This window comes from Diadema antillarum, unplaced genomic scaffold (assembly GCF_040938485.1).
Source record: "Diadema antillarum isolate AM-2024a unplaced genomic scaffold, OU_Dant_1.0 seq00001117_RagTag, whole genome shotgun sequence".
NCBI lineage: Eukaryota > Metazoa > Echinodermata > Echinoidea > Diadematoida > Diadematidae > Diadema > Diadema antillarum.
In genome coordinates this window covers 774,821-797,986 of record NW_027271931.1, presented here as the reverse complement: position 1 = coordinate 797,986, position 23,166 = coordinate 774,821, and the positions used below count along the sequence as shown (strand labels likewise).

At 39.3% G+C, this 23,166-nt stretch overlaps 1 protein-coding gene across 1 annotated transcript; it reads left to right on the top strand.

The window, feature by feature from the left end:
• Positions 1-1,581: 1,581 nt before the first annotated feature.
• Positions 1,582-22,402, top strand: LOC139743863 (uncharacterized). The gene is made up of 10 exons (XM_071654326.1): positions 1,582-1,743; positions 6,878-6,947; positions 7,880-7,982; positions 10,626-10,704; positions 13,295-13,347; positions 14,952-15,005; positions 15,905-16,007; positions 18,398-18,481; positions 20,038-20,141; positions 21,176-22,402. Exons 1-10 carry the CDS (start codon positions 1,623-1,625, stop codon positions 22,400-22,402), a joined length of 1,998 nt encoding a protein of 665 aa, XP_071510427.1. The 5' UTR covers positions 1,582-1,622.
• Positions 22,403-23,166: the final 764 nt, after the last annotated feature.

Below are 23,166 nucleotides of genomic sequence, written 5' to 3'. Positions count from 1 at the left end.
TCTATCTCATCTTCCCATAAATTCTTCACATTTTTGCAAAATGAACTTCTGCACTGTCTTTTTTTTCCTTCATTTTTTTTTGGGGGGGGGGGGGGGGGAGGGGGAGAGTGGAGAATCGAGCATCTCCTTAATAATTTGTCGTATTATACTGTAAAAAAAAAACAACAAACAATATTTTTAAGGCCGAATATCCTCGTCATGAGTTTGCTTCATGATGATGATCATGATTTCCTGCATTTCTTTTTCCGTCTCCAGAAACCCTTCGAATAATTTGCCATGTATCTTGGACAGCAGCTCACACCGACGTTTTATTTCCGAAAAACATTGTTGTAAAGATAACCGACCTTTATTAGTATTATCTTGGCCAATTTATGTACAAACTCAGTAATAATTAATATCCGTCAGTTTTCAGTAGCATGTTTGCGAGAAACCGCTCCTTCCATAAATATCCGACTTATCGCTCTGATGAATTCCACCTGTCTTTTATAACTGGGGCTATTTTTACACAATCTATATTTATATTTGCTGGACCTAAATACTGGAATAACCTCGGTAACAATATAAAGACGTCCCCAAGTTTAGGTTCTTTTAAGAATACCTATGACGGGAAAAAAATCTGAACAGTTACAAGAACTTATGTAAATCTCATCATGAAAATTGATATTTTGTATATTAACATTAAGAAATCATAAAATTGTGCTGATCCTCCAATGGTTGCAATGCATGGGAAAATCCAACTTTATATCCTTACAAAATCATGGCTCATCAGCGGCTCCATGCATCCATTTCGTCTTGTTATAGTCTTGTTTTTTTTTTTGTCTTTTATCTTCACTCCGCGTAATAAGTTTCTGTCACACACACACACACACACACACACACACACACACACACACACTCTCTCTCTCTCTCTCTCTCTCTCGGAAATTCCTGCATGACAGCGACTTACAGTGTAGGAATTTGTTCAGGGTGTCTGTTTCGGGTTAGTTAGGTTAGTTATCGGTCTTTGTATCAATATTTTGTAAACGTATCCTTTATTATGTATCATGATAAAATCTATGTATTCAATTTCTGTAAAGTATTTATATGTTTCTGTTGGAAATCAAAAAAAAAATGAATGAATGAAAATAAATGTTACACATCATGGTATACACTTATCTTATTTGTGTCTTAAACGGCATGTTCATGTGATTTTTAAGTTTTCATATAAAAAAGATATAAAATAACGCCTGCTCATCTTCATTTTGTATAAAGAGGTTTCATGGAAAAAAAAAATGAAATTGAAAAATGGAACAATGTCGCGCATTTTGCTTTACCTACCTGTTTCAACTCTTTGATTCAAACAATATTGTATTCGAATAACTTTGTTCAAGTGACTTTTTGTTACATTTATGTATTTAAAAAAAGAAATGCAGAAATAAGATCAATCAATTCTGCAATCAATAGCTTTAGGATCCTTTCGCCATCCTCAACAAAGCATAAATATTTGTGAACATTTCACTCTACAAAATAAGGTGTACGTGTGTTACGATCTTTGGTGGTGGTGGTGTTACGCCGCGCGCGCCGCACACCACATCACACAACCAACACACCCCTAATATTGTACTCTCAAATGTAAAGTTGACATGGGACGTTCTTCAAAGGACAAAAGAGATATTTATTATCGCTTGGCCAAAGAAGAAGGATGGCGAGCTCGGAGTGCTTTCAAATTGCTGCAAATCAACGAGGAGTTTGATATATTTAAAGGCAAGTTTTGTAGAAATGTGTCTAGATATACGACAAGTGTTATGTCGAAGTCCCGCGTGCTGAGTTTTGTGTGTGGTAAGTCGATAGCTACAAAACGTATTAGATTCTAGACTAAATTAAGCGCCACATGTCAATGCAATGCGTGATTGAGTTCAGATTAAATTCGACCTAACTAGTTAGCTTTCTAGGAGGGGTGTTTACCGTATTCATGACTTAACAAATGCTATGATATTATATTGCAATGGCAGTTCCGTTGCTGATCGTGTTTATTCTATTTCTAAATTAGATCTGTGTGAAGTCGTAAAACGTAACGTTAGCGTTAGTCGTGAACACCAGGTGAAACTATGGAATAGTGGTGGGTATCAGTTCGGGAAACCCACTCACAAGGGGGGCCCCTCCTTATAAGTAACCCGTCCCCCTTATAAGTAACCCCGTCCCCCTTATAAGTAACCCCCGGGGCACCCCTTATAAGGAGTCTCCACGCTTTTTTGCAATGTAACGCGAAAATGAAAGGACTGCGGCAATTCGCTTGATTATGTCCATAAAGTTTCACAAGTTCCCTAGTTACTCACAAAATTTGAGCAAAATCGGTTTGAGGCATCATATCTAAAATCATGGATTTAAATGCGATGTCAAACGACCCATGCGAATGCTGAAATGCGAGCGATTACTGGCGTGAGTGTCGCCAGGCGCGGCGGCGCGGCAATGCTTGAGTGCAGACGTGGCGACTGAGTACTCAGTCGCCACGTCTGCACTCAAGCATTGCCGCGCCGCCGCGCCTGGCGACACTCACGCCAGTAATCGCTCGCATTTCAGCATTCGCATGGGTCGTTTGACATCGCATTTAAATCCATTATTTTAGATATGATGCCTCAAACCGATTTTGCTCAAATTTCGTGAGTAACTAGGAAACCTGTGAAGCTTTATGGACATAATCAAGCGAATTGCCGCAGTCCTTTCATTTTCGCGTTGCATTGCAAAAAAGCGTGGAGACTCCTTATAAGGGGTGCCCTGGGGGTTACTTATAAGGGGGACGGGGTTACTTATAAGGGGGACGGGTTACTTATAAGGAGGGGCCCCCCTTGTGAGTGGGTTTCCCGAACTGGTATGGCATGGACAAGATGGAAACCTACTAAGGTATATTTTAACAGATAGGGTAAGAGTTCCAGTAAATTATTCGGTCACCTACCGGTATTCCGTCACTTTAATAATATCACTAATCACCAACCAGTAAGTTCTACTGTCACAACACACGCAAATCACACCAATTCACATACCGGTACTTTTCTTGTCTTGTCTTGTCTTGTCTTGTCAGTACTGCACCAACCGCCGCTGCTGGGCTATAAACGTGCAGTCCCTCATGCATACAGTTGCAGCACTTTAAAATCTCATTTTGGACAAACGAGATTTAAAGATATCAATATTGGTTGCAGATTTTATTTCAGCTGGCAGTGTGTTCCAAATTGGGATTGTCTTTGGATAAAGTGACTGGTGGTAACAATCTTTGTTGGTCTGAATAGTATTGTAATTCAAGGGTTGATTTAACCTGGTTGCTGGTCCACTTCTGACATTCCTTTTAAGATGATTTATGTTTGACGGGATTAAACAATGAGTTTCTTTATAGATCAGTGAAAGCCTGGCAATTGTGCGTCGTCTTTGAAGAGAGTCCCAATTTAGATCTTGGAGCATGTCTGTAACACTGCTGGTTTTCCTGAAGTCGTTGGTGACAAACCTAGCAGATCTTCTTTGGACTTTCTCTAAGTTGGTGATGTGGGTGACTTGATGAGGGTCCCAGATAGCACAACAATACTCTAGTTTAGGGCGTACAAGGGTTTTATAAGCTATTTCTTTGGTAGATTTAGTGCAGCTCCAGAGGTTACGGCGCAGGAGACCTAAGATCTTGTTTGTGCCAGAGATTGTCTGATTGATGTGTCTTGACCAGGTAAGGTTATCTGTCAGTTTAATGCCCAGGTAAGGATGATGTTTCACTTCCTGTAGGACGGAGTCATTCATGACATACTTGTGGTGGTGAGGGCTTCTCTTGTGTGTTATTCTCATAATATGACATTTTGAACTATTGAACTTCATCTGCCATTGTGACTGCCAATCACACAGTGCTGAGATGTCTTGTTGAAGAATATCACAGTCCATTGGAGAGAGAATATGTCTATAGAGAACCAAGTACTTGTAGTTGTATGGTAGCCCTACTACATATCGACCACCTCCTTTTAAACTGACCACATATAATTCGCGCACTGAACACTTAGTATGCACTTCTCCTCGCGCAAAGCACATAAAAATGGATTGGCTTTGAATGTAGATGAGGATGGTGTGGGAAAACGCGATAATTCACTGTTCATTAATGATTTTAATCAAGGACAAAATTTCGAATGAATATTTTCACCGAATCGTAATGACAGCACAATGTAATGTCTATGGAAGTTTCTAAAAGGCTTCTAAAAAGCTTTGTACAACACGGTGTTCAATACAACTCGGTTTGCGTGCATTGTCAATGCAAAAACAGTGGTTGATCCTAATAACGCGATTTACTGCGGGGAGCTGAAATGAGGCCACGCAAGTTCGTCGGCGATATTTTTGCACTGAAACTTCGAATCGAAAAGGGAACAACGGCATTTGATAGAGCTGGATTTTCTCAATCACGTAGGTCAGGTTTTTTACGTGAGTTTCAGTGTTAAATATTCTTATCAAGCAAATAAACATTAGGCGGTCGATGAGTAGTAGGTCCAACCCTACACTCATTCCCGACAGGAAACTCCCTTGGCCTTAATTATCTATTAGCCCCCTCCAAAAATCCATCCAAAATCCCAAATTTCACTGTCAAAAGTGCAGACTCGGCGAGACTTTGCAAAAGCGTACACGGATTGAGCCCACTAATAAGAGTATGGTTCGCCGAAAAGCGCTAGAAATTGAGAAATATGCCGTTTTCTTGCGGGATTTTTTGCTTATCCCTAGCGTCGAGTGTGATGGTGTCCTAAAAAACGCAACAGAAATAAAAAATTTCCATATGTGCTGATGCAGCGTCTCAATGTACAAGGGTTGAATGCAAGTGCCGATTCCCCAGTATTCGGTCACCAACCCCAAAGGGCACCGCAACGTCTCATATGCAATTTGGCACCAACAAGGTAATGCGCGGCGCGTTTTTCAGCTGTCTTGAACACGCATTGACTTTGAACGCGCATATCGCTTGACCGAATATATACTGCGCGGTGACCGTATTCTGGGGAATTTTCAAGGTGATATATTTCGGGATTTTGTGAAATTCTGTGTGATATTTAACAAAATGAAAATTGAGATTAAAGAAATTTGATGTATTTTCACATACATTGTGCATTGCTGTAGATATGATGTAAGTTTGAAAAATATTTCAGAAAAGCTTAAATGACCGAATACTGGGGGCTCTGCCCTAGGTCTAGAGTATCTAGAGACTAGAGTCTAGATCTGATATATAACCCGACCATGACCAGCTCTGCCTCAAAGATCTAGGAACTAGATTCTAAATCTTGCAAAGACTAACCATGCAGACAGTGCAACTGTGCAATTCCGCTGACTAGATGCAATGGTTCAGTGTGTGGCCATTAACTATTAAAAGCCTTTTTAGCTGTTCTTTACAGGAATCTAGTAAATAGGTTCCCATATCCTAGATCTAAATTTACCAGGAGTGCCTTCGTGGCTTACATTGTAGATTCATATTAACATGAGTGGAGCTAATTGTTAATTTGTGTTTTAATAGATATGCTGCTCAGATTTTTTTTTTAAAAATTGATAGAAAGATTTATGGAATAGAGTTTATTCTATCAATATCTGTTTTCTTTTTGTATGAAAACTGCATGTATCACATTCACAGTATTATTTGCCCTTTCTCCAATATGTAACTTTAATTTACTTCTAGTGTGAGCTTGTATTGCTGTAGGCCTAGAAAAACTAGATCTAGATCTAGAAAACCTACTTTTAAAAATCGTATAAAGATGTACACTAAGTGATCAAGGTTGATCTCTAGACTATTCAATTCGCTGACCCCATTCAGGTGCATCTTTTTTTTTTGCGTAAAAAAATCATTGTTTGATGGCACATGTAGTTGACCTTGGAAAGGGGTTACATGTACCGCTCGCTTGACTGCTTTCAGACAGGTGGATTACCAACCTGTCTGTTCTCTGTCAACCTGCAAAAAGAATGTAATTTGGGGGCATTGAAGGTGCTCAGAGAATTGCGGGAGGAACGGGTTAAAGGAGGCATTCTATATCACTGGCATCTGCTGCATGGTATTAAGGCAGAGCTAGTGTGTGTGACCATTGTAGGTCCATGGTGTGACAGGGAAGTATGAACTATTAATTGGTCTATGTAATGTTTTATCCACACATGACTTCAAAAGTGCCATGATTATGAGAAGTATGAATATTGAGATGGGCACTTCTTGAAATGAAAGTAAATCAATGACATCATAAAGCCAAGGTCATAATTGATGCTGCGTGTCACCATGAAGAACCCAGGAACATGTCTGGAGATTATCAGAGTTGCCAGTGAACTGTGATTTCAAGATTTATAAAACTTTGTGTTCTTCTTTGGGCAAAATCTGGAAGTAGGCCCCACTGCAGTGCGCATGCATGATCCATGCAATTAGCAAGCAAGATTAGGTTAGGTTTAGGGTTGAGGTTGGTTTAGGGTTGTATTTATGGTTGAATTATTTGAGGTACACTAAGGAAGTTTTTCCAAGAATAAAAGAGAGAAAGAAAAGAAAGAACAGAGGAATAAAAAGGAAGGAAGAAGTGAAGATTCTATGCTGTGGAAATGGGCTCTCTGCTGTATCAATCATGCATAAATTATGCTGTTTGGTAGAGCCACACAGTGGGGCTGAACTCACAAGTATAATAGGAAAGCTGCTATAGTATTTGTACAGACAGGCAGTGGTGGGGCCCATTTCATGAGTATGCCCATCTTTGATGCACTGGTCTTGTGTAAAGGCTGTGATATCTATATGAAATGATAAAATTCTCTTGTCTCTATCCTCTCCCATCCTACCTCCCTCTCACTACATATTGTAAGTCTAGTTTCATATTTGTCTATCGCTCCCGATCCTCTTCACTCAAGTGCATTTTTTTTCCTTTTACTTTTACAGGAGTAACAAAGGTTGTTGACCTTTGCGCAGCACCTGGAAGCTGGAGCCAAGTTCTGAGTAGGAAGATGAGGTATGTACAGTGTCTCATTCAAAAGGCAGAATGACACGGTACTGTAAAAGTGGCAATTTTCATGGTGTAGACATTTTTGTGCATTTCGTCCAGCCAGAAGCTAGTGTGAAAATAGAAGCACACAAATATTTTTTTTGCATGCTGTATGTTCCAGTGATCAATTGTCCTGATTCCGCGAAATTAGAAACATGCGATATTCGTCTTACCCAGCCAGGTGTAAAAAATTACTCGTGCAAAAATAGCCACTTTTACAGTATTATGAAGCCATACCAGTGGAGATGAAAGCAACATCACTTTCACAGACGTGGTTCAACTTTGGGCCGCATGTCATGTTTGCTGACTTGAACCCTGCTCGTATTGGTCACAAGTCTGGCACCAGCTCCAGAGCTGATGCGCTACTTATCCGCAACCGATGTACAATGCAGCGTAACCACCCATATGCTTTATTAATTTAGTGTGGGGTGGTCGCATTCTGCATCAGTGTTGTTTTTTAAACTAATCAAGCAGAGGGGATGTCAGTGCAGAGCTGATACCAGATGCCTGCCATTTTGAATAATTATGTGAAGAGGATTTTTTATTGCACTATTTTAAATTTCGAGATTGTTAAAACAATGTTGAAATGTACAGAATTGTACTTGATATGAAGTAGTTGTTGTGCCGTTTATGAAATCGTTCATCATGGGAAATATATAAACATCTTGGTGGAAAAGAACACAATTTTTATTAAATGAGTGTAATTGGGTTCGTGGACAAGGAAGTCTTGAGGTATTGAAAACGTGTGATCATGTAACCAGTGTTTGATATGATACTGCAGTGTCAATTGTATTACTGTATCTAGAGAGCTTTGGTCATCAATAAGAATTTGTTGCTGTGTTTGTTTAAGTGTGTTTTATTTGTTTGAATTTTTAGTATTTTTTTTTTTATTTCTACAGAGGAAAAGATGGGTCATTCGATGGAACCAAGATTGTAGCAGTCGACCTGCAAGCAATGGCCCCGCTTCCTGGAGTTATCCAGATTCAAGGAGACATCACAAAGGTATCTATGGCAACCAACAAGCTAGTCTTCTCCGCAGCTTCAAAGTGTTCCATTCTTTGACTTTAACGGGGTTTACTTGGCTTACAAAGCTGCATTGTTCATTTCTGATGCTAGAAATGGTACATGTACATTAGCAAGATGCTTCAAACCAACTTGTGCGAATGAAATTCATTTTTGGGAATGTAATATAATTGAGCACTTGTCTATTACAAGTATGGTGCCTGTGCCTGACTGCCAATTTTGATGAGAAGTGATGTGTATCAGACCACAAGAGTTAAAATTTGAAAGATAGGAAAGAAAAGAGTTTGGCCTGTAAGAAAATTGTGAAGGTAATAACATTTCTACTTCATATATTTTTGTCCCCGCCGAACGAGTTCGAGCAGGGGACTATGAAACGGACTCCGTACGTGTGTGTGTCCGTGTGTCTGTCCGTCCGTGCGTCCGTGTGTGATCAAAATGTTCAAAATGCTACTCCTTCGCCATTTCTAACCCGATTTTGATTCTGTTTGCTTTATATGATAGCACTACATGGGAGCTTTGAAACTTCTATACAGAATTTCAGTTGTGACCTTTGACCTTGACCTTTGACCTATATTGTACATTTTGCTTCAAAATGCTACTCCTTCGCCATTTCTAACCCTATTTTGCTTCTGTTTGCTTTATATGATGGCACTAGGTGAGGGCTTCAAAACTTCTACACAGAATTTTGACCTTTGACTTCTTTGACCTTTGACCTTGTTTGACATATATTGTACATTGCCTACAAAATGCTACTCCTTCGCCATTTCTAACCCGATTTCGATTCCGTTTGCTTTATGTGATGGCACTAGGTGAGGGCTTCAAAATCTCTACACAGAATTTTGACCTTTGACTTCTTTGACCTTTGACCTTGATTTTTGACCTATATTGTACATTTTGCTACAAAATGCTACTCCTTCGCCATTTGTAACCCAATTTCAATTCCGTTTGCTTTAAGTGATGGCACTAGGTGAGGGCTTCAAAACTTCTACACAGAATTTTGAACTTTGACTTCTTTGACCTTTGACCTTGATTTTTGACCTGTATTGTACATTTTGCTACCAAATGCTACTCCTTCGCCATTTCTAACCCGATTTCGATTCCGTTTGCTTTATGTGGTGGCACTAGGTTGGGGCTTCAAAACTTCTACACAGAATTTTGACCTTTGAATTCTTTGACCTTTGACCTTGATTTTTGACCTATATTGTACATTGGCTACAAAATGCTACTCCTTCGCCATTTCTAACCCGATTTTGATTCCGTTTGCTTTATGTGATGGCACTAGGTGAGGGCTTCAAAACTTCTACATAGAATTTTGACCTTTGACTTCTTTGACCTTTGACCTTGATCTTTTTACCTATATTGTACATTTTGCTACTAAATGCTACTTCCGGCGGGGACATATATTACGCACCGCGTAATTTCTACTTTTCCTTGTTTGTAAGTGTTATAGAAAAAAAATAATAATTGGGGTGCCTTCTTCCCTCATTCTTATGACCAAAAAACCTAGCAGAGCATGATTGTATTTGCTGTAGGTATGTTAGCTTCAGTATTCTATAAAGTATTTTTATCTTTTTCTGTGTTTGTCCCATGTTAAACAAGGTGTTCTCAGTAATCCTTTTTGTACAGTCTCAAAAAAAGAAAGAAAATAAAAACATCACACTGTCATGTAAGTTTGAAATGAGAAATCAGGTTAATGGGCTATTTGTTCATAACTTCAAAGACTGTACAATACAGTGTGCTCCTGTGACAGTAAAATATTGGTACAACAAAGTACAAATTCTGGTCAAAAAATTATCTGTACCTCTTTGTATACTTTATGTTTTCTGCTATTCTGAAATTTGATGCAACAAAAGAAATTTGCCAGTCTAGTCTAGAGGACTTTGGTATAGTGGGAGTTGTTAGCGTGTATCCTATGCCCCTGCCTGACCGTATTTACAATTTAGGTGAGCACTAGCCATCACTGTCAAAAATACTCTTCCAATTTCATCAGCTGTGCCTTGAAGTTCACTGTAATGGTTGCAGTGGCTGTAACATACCATAGGTGTCAGGGACCTTTTTTTTACCTCCGTCAAGGGAGGAGATTATGTTTTCATTACCGTTTGTTTGTCCGTGTGCAAAATAACTAAAAAAAAGTTGTAAACGGATTGGAATGAAACTTGCAGAAAAAATTTGAAAATGACACAAGGAACAGATGATTAAATTTTTGTGATCCAGAAATTGTGGATTTTAGGAAGGATTTTCGATATCTTGGTCAGTAGGGACAATGAACTTGGGAGTTCAAGCTGCATATTTTGGAGGTTTTCATACGCGCACTTAAGTGCGTAGTTTCTGCTAGAGCGAGGTGCGCCGCGCAGCTGAGGGTTTATGACGTAACAAAGGCATCTAAATTGGGGAAAATCAGGCAAATTTCAGCATGCTTGCGCATTTTATGGGTGGAAATCACTGATCTCTGTGGAAGAACAAGATCATTGGTGGAAATTAGCTTCTTGGTGGAGGTCTGCACTCTCAGAGTGCTTCTCTAGTTTGTTTGGGTTTTTTGGGGTGTTTTTACACTGTCCCGTGTCTTGTGAGTTAAAAAATTAAGATTTTAAATGGGAACATTTCCTTTTCCCCTGATTTCAGGAATCCACTGCACGTGAGATCATCACCCACTTTGAAGGAGAAAAGGCAGACTTGGTAGTTTGTGATGGAGCTCCAGATGGTGAGAATAACAAGGGATTAGCAGGGGATTGATATGGTTGGCTGACAGATTAGCAAAAATACACAACAAAGAAATTAGCAGAACTAGATGAATGCCTCTTGCCTGATAAGGGGAGCATGATCAGTTGTGAAAACACAATCAAGAGAAAAATGTTGAAAAGTCATCCCTATATACATACAGTTGAACCTCTCGTATCCGGACAAGTCGGGACCGGGGCTCATCCGGATAAGGGATTCAGCCGGATACGGGAGACTCAATGCTTTATACATGTACATATACATACACATGTACTGATGTAGCCCATTGTAGTACCACATGTAATAATATGTGTACTGCAACCTTTTCATTGTTACATTTGGGGATGTTTGGGGATGTTAGAATGTATGAAGGTAAGCAATTTGGAAGGAAATTTGATTTAATTTATGTTAATCATGTTGGAAGTAATATGTAGTTCATGTGTGTTTGTGTAGGAGTTCAAGTTCTCAAGGAGTTGGGAATCCCCCTTTCCTCCCGTAATTATAAAAAAAAAAAATCACGGCGAGATTGCGTCCGTATAATAGAGAGATCCGGATAAAGGGAGGCCGGATGAGAGAGGTTCAACTGTATATAATTGTATTGAAAATTCCTCTTAAGAATATAAAGAGGTGACTGTCCAGAAACTTCAAGAAAAAAAATTTAAATATACATATATCCTCATAAAGGATTAACCATTGATTGGAAAGAATGACAACCAAACAGTCTTTCTACAGTGTGTTTAGACCATTGATTGGATTACTTTTCAATTTCTCTCTTTGAGATGGCATGATTACACAACTGACAGCGATGATTAGGATTTAGAGTGTTGTAAGCCATGAATGGAAATCATGTTTATTTTTTAATTGTACCCCCGCCAAAGAAGTTTGAAGGGGGTATATAGGAATCAGAGGACGGTCGGGCGGTCGGGCGGTCGGGTGGTCGGTCGGGTGGTCGGGCGGTCGGTCGGGCGGTCCGTTGCAAATCTTGCGTCGCGAACTACTTCCTCAGTTTTCAACCGATTCCCATAAAACTTGGCACAGATGTGTGCCTTGGGTTGTAGATGTGCAAGACGTATTTTTTGACAGTACCCAAAAGTACGTTGCCATGGTAACGGCATATTATGGGCAAAAATGGGTACAAATCTTGCGTCGCGAACTCCTCCCACAGTTTTTGATCAATTTTTATGAAATTAGGTACAGATGTTCGTCTGAATATGTTAATGTGCAAGACACATATTTCCGCAGTGGCAAAAAGTGCGTTGCCATGGTAACGGCATGTTATCGGTAAAATATAGGGCAAAATGCTTCATGGCAAAACTGCTTCATCAGTGTTCTTCCAATTCTCATTGAATTCATATTGAATGTTTGTCTTAGGATATAGGTCAGCATGACACATTTCTTGACAGTGACAAAAAGTATGTTGCCATGGTAACAGCTCACATATTATGAGCCAAAATGATGGAAAATTTTGTGTTGCAAACTACTTCCTTAGTTTTTGCCCAATTTCCATGAAACTTGGTACAGATGTGTGCCTTTGGTTGTAGATGTGCAAGACACATTTTTTGACAGTACCCGAAAGTATGTTGCCATGGTAACGGCATATTAATGGCAGAAGATCAAGGAAAGATCTTGCGGATTTAACTACTTCCTCAGTTTTTTGACCAAAGCTTATGAAATGTGGCACACACCTTGATCTTGGTGGGAAGATGTGGAAGACATATTTTTCGGATGTGTCGGAAGCTGCGTTGCCATGGTAACGGCATATAAATGGCAGAAGATCAAGGAAAGATCTTGTGGATTGAACTACTTCCTCTGTATTCGACTGAAGCTCATGAAATGTGGCACACGCATTGGTCTTGGTGGGAAGATGTGCAAGACATATTTTTTGGACGTGTTGGAAGCTGCGTTGCCATGGTAACGGCATATTAATGGTGGAAGATCAAGGAAAGATCTTGTGGATTGAACTACTTCCTTAGTTTTTGACAAAAGCTTATGAAATTTGGCACACACAATAGTCTTGGTGGGAAGATGTGCAAGACATATTTTTCGGACGTGTCGGAAGCTGCGTTGCCATGGTAACGGCATTTAAATGGCAGAAGATCAAGGAAAGATCATTCCTTGGGTAAGACTGTCGTCACGGAGCGGGGGTATTAATCACCTTAAGTGATATTTTTTTTTCCAAAGAAGTGTACAATGCATGCAATGCAAGGGTGATCGAAAGTTGGCAAGAATGAGTAAGAGCTTGTAAGTGTCTGTCAGTTGCCAAACTTTGTGTCATCAGTATCAAGTGATCCTTTATAGCTTTCATATATAAGGACCTTTGAGGATTTGATAATCATTTCATTCATCCTGATCTTACGTAGTGATGTCTGCAGTATAACTCTTACGTACAATCAAATCATTTCTTGGCAAACATTCATTTCTTTTATTGTATTAACATCTTGAGGTTTACTGTACACTTGAAATCAATGAGGTTATATTCTGTTATAAAGCAAAATTATAAAGAAATATTGTGGCTGATGATAGTGACAGGATTATAAAATGGAATTCACCTGTATATCTTTTCTTCATCCTAGTGACTGGTCTGCATGACATTGATGAGTACATCCAAGCTCAGCTTCTCCTTGCTGTAAGTCTTCCTAGTAGATACTAAATACCCCCCCCCCCTCCCCCCCCCCCCATCATAATGTGGATCCAATGCTTCTTTCAGTAGAAGTATTTCCATCTTTATTAGAGCGTGTTTTTGTATATTTTATGCCATGTAGGATTTACAAAGTATCAACAAAGCTGTTAGTGTGTGCTATTAAAATCGTAACAAAATATTCCGAAGATGCAGTGCACCATTATAACAAACACAGTTATAACAAATTTCTGGTTATAACGAGGTGAAATTAAGACCACAACATTATCCGCTCCATGTTTTTTAGTTGTTTGCTTTGTTTGGTTATAACAAAATTTTGATATAAGGAAAGAAAACTGCTGGGGCCCAAGGACTTTGTTAGATCAGGAGTCCACTGTATTGACAAGTGAGAGCAAGCTTGCAACCTCTCAGTTCATGTTGTGTGCATAGTTGTGTAAGGGTCGTCACAGCCCCATCATTCAACTCTGAGACTGACCTCCAGTTAGGAATGGTACCATGAATTGTGCTACCATGTCATCAATTAAAGGAAACCAAAACCCAAAGAGAAATGTGGATTTAGTGAGAGCAGCAACATTAGTAGAACGCATCAGTGAAAGTTTGAGGAAAATCAGGCAATCAGTGCAAAAGTTATGAATTTTTAAAGTTTTGGTGTTTGAACCTGCTGGATGAGGAGACTACTAGAGGTTATGATGTCATGTGTGGAGAACAATATAAAGAAAATGTAACTTTGGGAATTCCACAAAAATTCACTTTTCTAGCATAATGAAAGAGCACTTGACTACCGGCTTTCAGAAAGCAGGGGGAATAATTGCTACCCTTGTAGAATTCCCTTTATATTTTCCTTACTAGTATATTGTTCACACATGCAGCATTTTTCATAGAATACATCAGCAAAGTTTTGATGAAAAGAGAATCGTTTGTTCAAAAGTTATTGTTGCCACCATCGCTGGATGAGAAGACTGCAAAATTACTACAATGATATAAAGAAAATATGAAAAAAGTCAGCATATTTTTGTTTTTCTAGCATAATGAGAGAGAACTTCACTCATAGATACCTTTGTTCAGAAAACAGGAGGAATAGCATTGCCTCTAAACATATGTTAGTATTTAACAAGTCCAGGAAATATGTACTTTCCAAAAAAACATAAATTTTGTGGTTTTTTTGTTTTGTTGTTTGGTGTGTATCATTTTCCTCCTTTGACATTACAAACTATTGTCATCTCCTTCTCCAGTGATGGTTATACCAAATAGAATTCGTAACTTCTGAATGAATTATTCAATTTTCCTCAAACTTTGCTGATGTGTTCTACCAATATTGCTGCTTTCACTCAGTCCACATGTACATTTGGCTTTTATTCCCCGTAAAGGTTAGATTTGTCTTGAGTCCCAGATATCAGGCAGCCTGTTGCATTGCATGTTTTGTTTTCTTTTCTTTTCTTTTTGCATTTCTGTGTGTGTTGTTGTTTTTTTTACATGATGTGAATGGAAATGTAGTGTAGTGAGCAAAGATTTGTGGGACAGATGCGGTTGAACACAAACATCGTATTTATCCAAGTACCATTTTTGTCTCCTGTGTCTTTCGATATTTTCAGGCGCTAAACATCACCACACATGTATTGAAGCCCGGTGGGACATTTGTTGCCAAGGTAATGTCCATCATTTCATGAACTATAACCAAAGCAATGCCCTGACTTCACAAAATCAATTAATGTTGAAGAATTGCTGTTTAGGAGGAGTAAGCATGTCTTCAGGCTTACCAATCTAGTGAAGCATAGTATACCGGTAATGCAGTTCAACGCAATCTAATTTGTCCAAAGCCCATATCATTCTCTGTATTCATAATGCAACAAAATATGGCAGGGGCATAATGCAGCATAATATCAATATTTGCAAGGGTCACTTTCATTGCTTGCTGCAAAGTGCTTGCATATGATTAGTTACATCCTGACATTGGTAGATGCTTCTATAAACAGTGTGAACAATGAGATGAAAGATTTTATGTATCAAGCAGATTTGGCTTTGCTCCTAATACGAAAATGAGCTCAGACTACTGTATCATCCATTGGAAACTCAGTATATCATTTACAACAAGCAACATCTTCTGTAAGCATGATGCATCTGCATAAATCTGTTTTATATGTTTCTTACTGAAAGTACCTGGTGCTTTTTTTTTTTAAATGTACGGTAAACCTTGCATGTCATCAGCAGAAATTTGACTCTAGTGTGAAAGAGTATATTTCTCAGATGTATAGTCTACTCCCATTACAATGAAAGCAGTTAGACCGAAACTCTTATTACAAAAAAGTGGAAATTCAGATCCCCAAATTATTATCTACAATGTACATGTCTGTATACACATGTATACTTTTTGTTGGACTATAATAAAATATGTTGTATTGATAGTGAAAGAAAACTGCTGGTCCAGAGAGTTTTGTTCTAATGGGAGTCGCCTGTATCATATCTTGCCGTTGACAAACAAAATGTTGTCCAAAAGTAACGGTTGTTTAGCAGTGATTCTGACTCTGCTCATGTATCTTTTGTGCAGATATTTCGAGGAAAAGATGTGACCTTACTGTATGCTCAACTCAAGATTTTCTTCCCCCAAGTCACCATCTCAAAGCCTCGCAGCAGTCGAAATTCTAGCATAGGTAAGTGGCCAGCACCTCGATTTAGTCTGTCGCTCTCTCTCTGTCCTCATGTCTGTGTACATCTATGTCTGTTTGGTAATGTTGATTACATTACTGTTACATGAACATTGAGTTTTTATGCCTCCGCCACGAAGTGGTGCCGGAGGCATTATGTTTTCGGGTTGTCCGTCCGTCCGTCCGTCCTTCCGTCCGTAATGAATTTTGTGGACAGGGTAACTATCAAAACCTTTTGAGGTATCCTAATGAAACTTGGCATGTATGTGTATCAAGGGGTGAAGTTGTGCCTATCAACTTTAGGGTGCACATGCTCAAGGTCAAAGGTCAAAAGGTCAAGGTCAAATACATAAAATTTCACTATTTCCACCATATCTATGCAATGCCTGAAGATATTTTCTTGAAACTTAGTGTATATATGTATTACCCAATTAAGATTCTCTGGTGAAAGTTTGGGTTATGAGGTCAAAGGTCAAAAGGTCAAGTAAAAATATCAAAACTTCACCTTTTTTTTCTCTGTACCTTGGAAATTGTTCATGGTATCTTCACGGAACAAAGCATATATACAGTACTGCCTGGCAGTGATTATCTAGAGAATCTAGGGTTCATGGGGTCAAAGGTCAGGGGTCAAAGGTCAAGGGCAATGCTTCAAAATTTTACTATTTCCCTCATGTTTATGCAATGCCAGCAGGATTTTTTTTTTTTTACACTTGATGTATGCATGTATAACCGAACAGAGATTCTCTGGAAAGTTTTTTTTTTCTTTTGTTTTGCCTCAAAGGTCAAAAGGTCAAATCTCAAGTGAAAGTGCTGAACTAATTTTTTCCTCCATATCTCGGAAGTGGCTCAAGTTATCTTGAAACGTGCTACATATTTATGCATGTTCTTATGAATTCTTATGAATTTTAGGGTCAAAGGCCAGATGAAAATCGTAACAATTTACTATTTGATACAGAAATTGCAATTTTTCTCCATACCTTGAAAATTACTCAATGCATAAACGTGTGAATGGGTCAAAGTCAAGTTAAAATCCTTAAAGGACAAGTTCACCTTCATAAACATAAGGATTGAGAAAATGCAACAATATTAGTAGAACACATCAGTGAAAGTTTGAGGAAAATTGCACAGTCGATGCAAAAGTTATGAATTTTTTAAATTTTTGTGTTGGAACCGCTGGATGAGGAGACTACTACAGCTTGTGAGTCATATGCGTACAACAGTATAAAGAAAATGTAAAAGAAAATTCAAACATATTTTCACTTTTTTGGCATAATAAAAGTGCACTTGACTTGCCTCTTTCTAAAGGCAGGGGGAATAATATTACCCATAACATTTGTCGGTAACGATTCAGGGGAATGTGTACTTTTTTCAAAAGATGGAATTTTGTGAAATTCTCTTTATATTTTCCTTATATTGTTGTACGCATGTGACATCTAAGTTATTCATACACTGCAGTAGTCTTCTCATCCAGCGGGTACTGCACAAAAACTTCAAAAATTCATAACTTTTGAACGGATTGTCTGATTTTCCTCAAACTTTCAATGATGTGTTCTACTAATATTGCTACATTCTCTCAATCCTTATGTTTATGAAGGTGAACTTGTCCTTTAAATCCCAAATACATGCTCTCCTATTCATCCAATTAAACCTACAACTCTATAGGTCAAGGAAGGTGAACATTCAACACATTTGTGCCCAACTTGTCATTTTAATATATTGCCAATTTTGTGAAAATGTAATCACACGTTGTCCACATGTACTATCTATACCTATTAGGAGAATTATGCATTATGGCGGAGGCATACCAGTCGCCATAGCGACATTTCTAGTGTAATATTTGGTTTATAATTATACACGCAAAGTTAATATTTGATGGTATTATGCATTTCTAAGAACTGATTATGATGATGGTTATTATTATCAATATTATTGTTTTTATTATTATTATTATTATTATTATTATTATTATTATTATTATTATTATTATTATTATTATTGTTGTTAAGTTAGGTGTGCGTCTGTGTGCATGATGTTTGTATTTTGGTGTGTATGACTGTATGTGAGCATGTGTTTACATTATATATATTTCCATCTCTTTCTCCCTCTCCAGCTGTGTTTGAGCGTTCAAAAGCAGCCAAACCAAACTAAACCAAACCAAACCAAACCGTTCATGTACCTTCAATCTTTTGCAGCTGTGTTGATGAACACACTATATTGTAATTGATCTTTATCATACAGATACTCTAATGAGTAGAATCATAAATGAGTGCTCATTACAAAAACCATTGATTTAGAATAATGTATCATAATCCATATTATTAGTCTTGTAATAAGAGGAAAATTTACCCAGAAATTTGAAAAGGAGTTACACTGAGCATCTCTTGTGTGAAATGCAGAGGCCTTTGTCGTGTGCCAGAACTACGCACCACCTGTTGGCTACATACCCAACATGTCAAACCCTCTCCTGGATCAGAAATATGGTAAGTGTGGAAATATATCATGGAAATTTTTCTTCAAGCTTTTATGACTGTGTCTTGAAAGAAGGCTGTTTCCAAAATGATCAGCATGAACATTTTACCATTGTCAAAGTACTCAGGATCAAACATTGTCAAAATATCCTTCCTGGAAATCAAAACTAGTTCATGAATGTTGTTCCGAAATTCAGATTTTGCGAATGAAAAAAAAAAAGAGATGCAGGTTTTCAGATATTTATGTCAAGCAAGTTGTAGAAATTGTGGATGGGTCTGGTCAATATTGTTTTTGACTACCTTTTTATATTGCTGATTTATGGGATCATATTATGTTAAAGGTACTGTTTACCATTGGTAGCAGTGATTTCAAACTGTTGGGAGTTATCAAATTTGATGCGTATGTGTAGGCCAGTTGTATCACAAAACATTCTACCATACACAAAATTTTGCAGTAAAGCCTAAAATATGAGGTCATATCACTATTTTTCTCTCACTACACCATAACTGTAGACAGTTAAGTCTAGAAATTTTTTTATTATAACTACTGTTCACATATTGTATATTTAACAATACTTAAAGGGATTGTATAGTTTTGGTTGAGACTTAACTTCTATTTTCTTACATATTTTGGTGATATAATGTGAAAAAAGTCTTGTGAAATATGAAAGAACATGTAATTCCAAGAGGAATTAAATGTTTATTTGATGAAAATTTGTTTTGAAATGGCTGAGATATCCAAAAGAGATTTTATTATGATCTCTTTGTTTTACTCTGTTTTTTAATGTCTCAGCTATTCCAAAGCCGATTGTCATCAAATAAACTTTGAATTCCTCTTTGAATGGTGTGCTCTATACAGACTATTTCATAAGTGGTGTCTTGGTATCTTGCAAAAAGTTAAAAGCCCAATCCTCATCTCCACCAACAGTATTCTATCCCTTTAAACGCATGTGGTCCCAGAGATTTAGTCAAATGTGTATGCGGGCGCACGGCACAAGTGCGTGTATGTGTATGCTATCGACTCCTCTTTAGTGCTTACGCTGTGGCCCACTTCCCTGAGTCCGAAGAAGTCCGATCCACTGTAGTCAGTGGTCCGATCAGAGTTTGGCTCATGATTCGGCTGAGTGGGGATGACAGCTTTAGCAAATGTCTTTTGTGATGTCATAATAAGAAGCACATATGCTCGCACCCTGGCATTACTACAGACTGCATGATGCGTAGAGAATACAACGGAGGCAACGTTACTTAGCAACACCTACTCGCTTTACTCTTGATGACAGCTCAACGTCGGCAATGTTCGTATCAATGCCAACAGTGATCGGCAGTTTCATCAACAGGGCCCTCTGCACTACCGGGACTATGCACCTTTAAAATTGATTATACTGATTGACCTCTTTACATTGGTTGTATCTATCCATAACTCACATTCTAGAACTATTTTGAAGCATTTTGTTTCATCTGCAAATGGTAAACAATGCCTTTAAAATTACAGTACACATCAAGCATTGTACCGTGGTGATTGTTTTGAACATTTTGTCTTTTGAATTGAATTGTTGCCCGTGCTTCAGATACCGATTTCAACAGCCTGGAAGGGCCCAACCGAGTCATCGTTCCTTTCTTGGCCTGCGGTGACCTCAGTGCGTATGACTCGGACAGGACCTACCCCTTGGAGGTGAGGATGCCAACTTGCGATGTCGCCACGTCGCAAGCGACAAAAGAGTTATGTGATTGAAATTGATTACCTCCATTACCACCGCATTGCCCTTCATCGACGTAAATCAGCACCTGTTATTCAGCGTTTTCGTAATAGCCAAGATAGAAATTGTGGGCATACATACTCGGGTCGGACTTGAACCAGCAACCTCCTCATTGCTGGAAAAGTGTCATATTCACTAGAGTAACAATCTTCTGCCTGATAGCCAGTGTGTGCTAATGATTTTTTATCATGGCTCCTCCTAATTGGTGTGTATATTAGGCTGATGAAGAGAAATTTGCCAATCAGTTACAGTGATATGATGCCAGGATGATTTTCCTTCTGTCCCCTCATAATCCTGTATATGCCAGTGTTTCATGTATTGACAATTGGAATTAATCTGACATTACAACTTCTATGACAAGATGCCAGATACATGGATGAAATTCAATCAATCCCTGATAAAGGACATGCAATGACAGTGGAATATACCACAGACTGGTTTCTTATGAATTGTCGATGTAAAGCTCAAGTTCAAAGAAAAACATAGGAAGCGAAGTAAGTGACATGCTTTTCACCATTAGCTTGCAGCTAGTAAAAGAGAAATTAAGTTTTTTTTTGAGGGAGATGAGGTAAATCATACACTCTAGAGCAAGGGATGAAGGACTAATGATCTGATAATCATTGTTGCTGTGATGTCCAATGTGCCGAGTTAAAGGATACTTCAGACCTGATCTGTTGATGCCATATGTTACTGTCACCTTTGCAGATGAGGAACAGTATGGTAGAGTACAGCACCAAAGAAAGTGATTAAATTGAGTAAGCAACACAGATTCTGAAAGTGATATAAGGGACAGTAGAAATGCCTAGGCGCATTGACATTTGCAGTGAAATCATTTTTCTTCCATCTGAAAACCTTTGTCTTCTCCCATTTTCCTAATTTTTTTTTTTTTTTTGGTAGCCTCCATATTGCTCATCCCTGTTTGTTTGCTTTTTTCTTCTTCTCACCACAGCTCAAGCCTGGAGAAGGATACACGTACCACCCACCAACTCAGGGACCCATCAACCCTCCCTACCAGGTTGCTTGCGCCATGAAAAAGAGAGATCAGCTTGCCAAGCCAGTGTCTTCCAGTGCCAGGATACGAGAGCCTTCGTGGGTGAGCAGGATGGGAGAAGAGGCAAGTAGGGCAGCGGATGCCGGGGCCACTGGGGGTCCCGGAGCGTCTGGTGGAAGGCCTTCAAGTGAGTTTGATGATGTGCTCCGAGCAGGTGCAAAGCAGCAGCGATTGGATCTTCTGGGTGCCTGTGGCTCAAGGGGTGGCATGCTTCCAGGATCGCTGTCTGGAGGGGAGATGGCGCACGGGGAGCGGGCCCCAGACGTGCTGGACATAAGGAGGGGCGTGCCCACAAGGAACGTTGAGAGTGGGGAGGAAGAGGGCCAACATACAGTGCTTGAGGTCCGAGGAATGTTTCCTCCCGATTTAATAGGCGGGGCAGCGCAGGAGGGCAACATCGATGGTGGAGGAGAGCAAGGGAGTCAACGAGACGTTGAGGTGCTGGAGGAGGAGGAGGAGGAGGAGAATGGTTTGGAAGGGGCTGTGGGAGGATTGGTAGGAGCAGTAGGGGGCATTGGCATGGAGCAGGAGGACAGGGGAGAGGGAGAGGTGGAAGAGGTTGTGATGCAACCGGCAGCAAGAGGTGATGATGGTGAAACCGGTAGGAGACTCGTGGGTGCAGGAGGACAGGTGATGATGGATGGGGCTAATATTGGACGGGTGCAGATTGAAGCTGTGGAAGGTGCCATGGGTGGTGTTGACACCGGAGTACCAGTGGATGTTGTCCAGCCGACTGCTCGAGGTGATGCGTACCCACTTGATGTACTGGGTGGCATAGGCGGCCTCAGCAATGCAGACGTCTTGGTTCCCAGAGGGACTGATCCGCAGTGTCGGCCAGCGGGGGATGTTGGACAGCAAGGGGCCCAGCAAATGGGGCTCGACGTCGTTGAGTTTGCTGGGGGAGTTGGCTCGAATTCGCCCACCAGCCCTGTGAATCACGGAACCGGGAGTGCACAGGGTGTCCCCTCAGACGAAGCTCCCTTTTCCAACACAAGGACACTCGCAGGAGCTAGTCGAAGGGCGCCCCCTCCTGATGTGGCTGGTATCGAATCAGGCATTGTTGGAAGACTCGATAGTTTGCATGTACAAGAAGAGGAAGAGGACACAGGAGAGGATTGGGTGTAGTGATGTGGTATTCCATGGTACATTCATGTTCCTTTTTTGCATTTCAGAAAACTACCTATGGATAGTTTCAATAATTATGTAGTGCTCCATTGTCACATGCATACAATTTGTTAGATTCCCAATACGTAATGTATGTATCGTAAAAACATCATGTATAGTTCAGGGATATTCACTGGTATGTAAAAAGCTGACTTAGGTCTTAACTCTCATCCATCTTTACGTACCACACACAATCATTACATCTTCCTCAACTCTGGTGAAGATGTTGGCATTGTGAAAAAAAAAAAGGAGAAGAAATAGAATAAAAAGATGAAAGTGTTCATGACCCCTGTGCCTCAGTGGGATATTGTTCAAATCACAACTTATTTCAGATGTTTTGCTTTCCTTTATATCTATTGCAAGGAACCATGCTAATTTTGATGTTTTCAGCTTTTTTGTTAAAAGTTGTGAAAATTTCTGGAACTTGTGCAATCCATGGACATTAGACTTAGCCTGACAGTGTTAAAGTGTGATCAATTTTCCAGTCACCCTCTATCATGGTGGTATACAAGCATCTGTATTAAAGTTGCCTAGATTTTTGCTTTTATTGTTTTATTTTATTTCATTGATCATGTCAAATAGATACAGATTATAGCAAATAAGAATATGTATGTTCACATGTCAAAGTGAATGATTTGCCAGTGATTCAGGGCCTGATGCTACAAGTACTCTTAAAGTCGGACAATCCTAACCCCTAATGGTACGTTGTTTTGTAAACTCCTCCT

What these genes read in the sequence shown, in the direction of transcription:
- LOC139743863 (XM_071654326.1), top strand. Translation starts at nt 1,623, where the DNA reads ATGGGACGTTCTTCAAAGGACAAAAGAGATATTTATTATCGCTTGGCC. An exon ending in GTTCTGAGTAGGAAGATGAG is followed by an intron (nt 6,948 to 7,879) that starts GTATGTACAGTG and finishes TTATTTCTACAG; the next exon opens with AGGAAAAGATGGGTCATTCG. An exon ending in TCTCCTGGATCAGAAATATG is followed by an intron (nt 18,482 to 20,037) that starts GTAAGTGTGGAA and finishes CCCGTGCTTCAG; the next exon opens with ATACCGATTTCAACAGCCTG.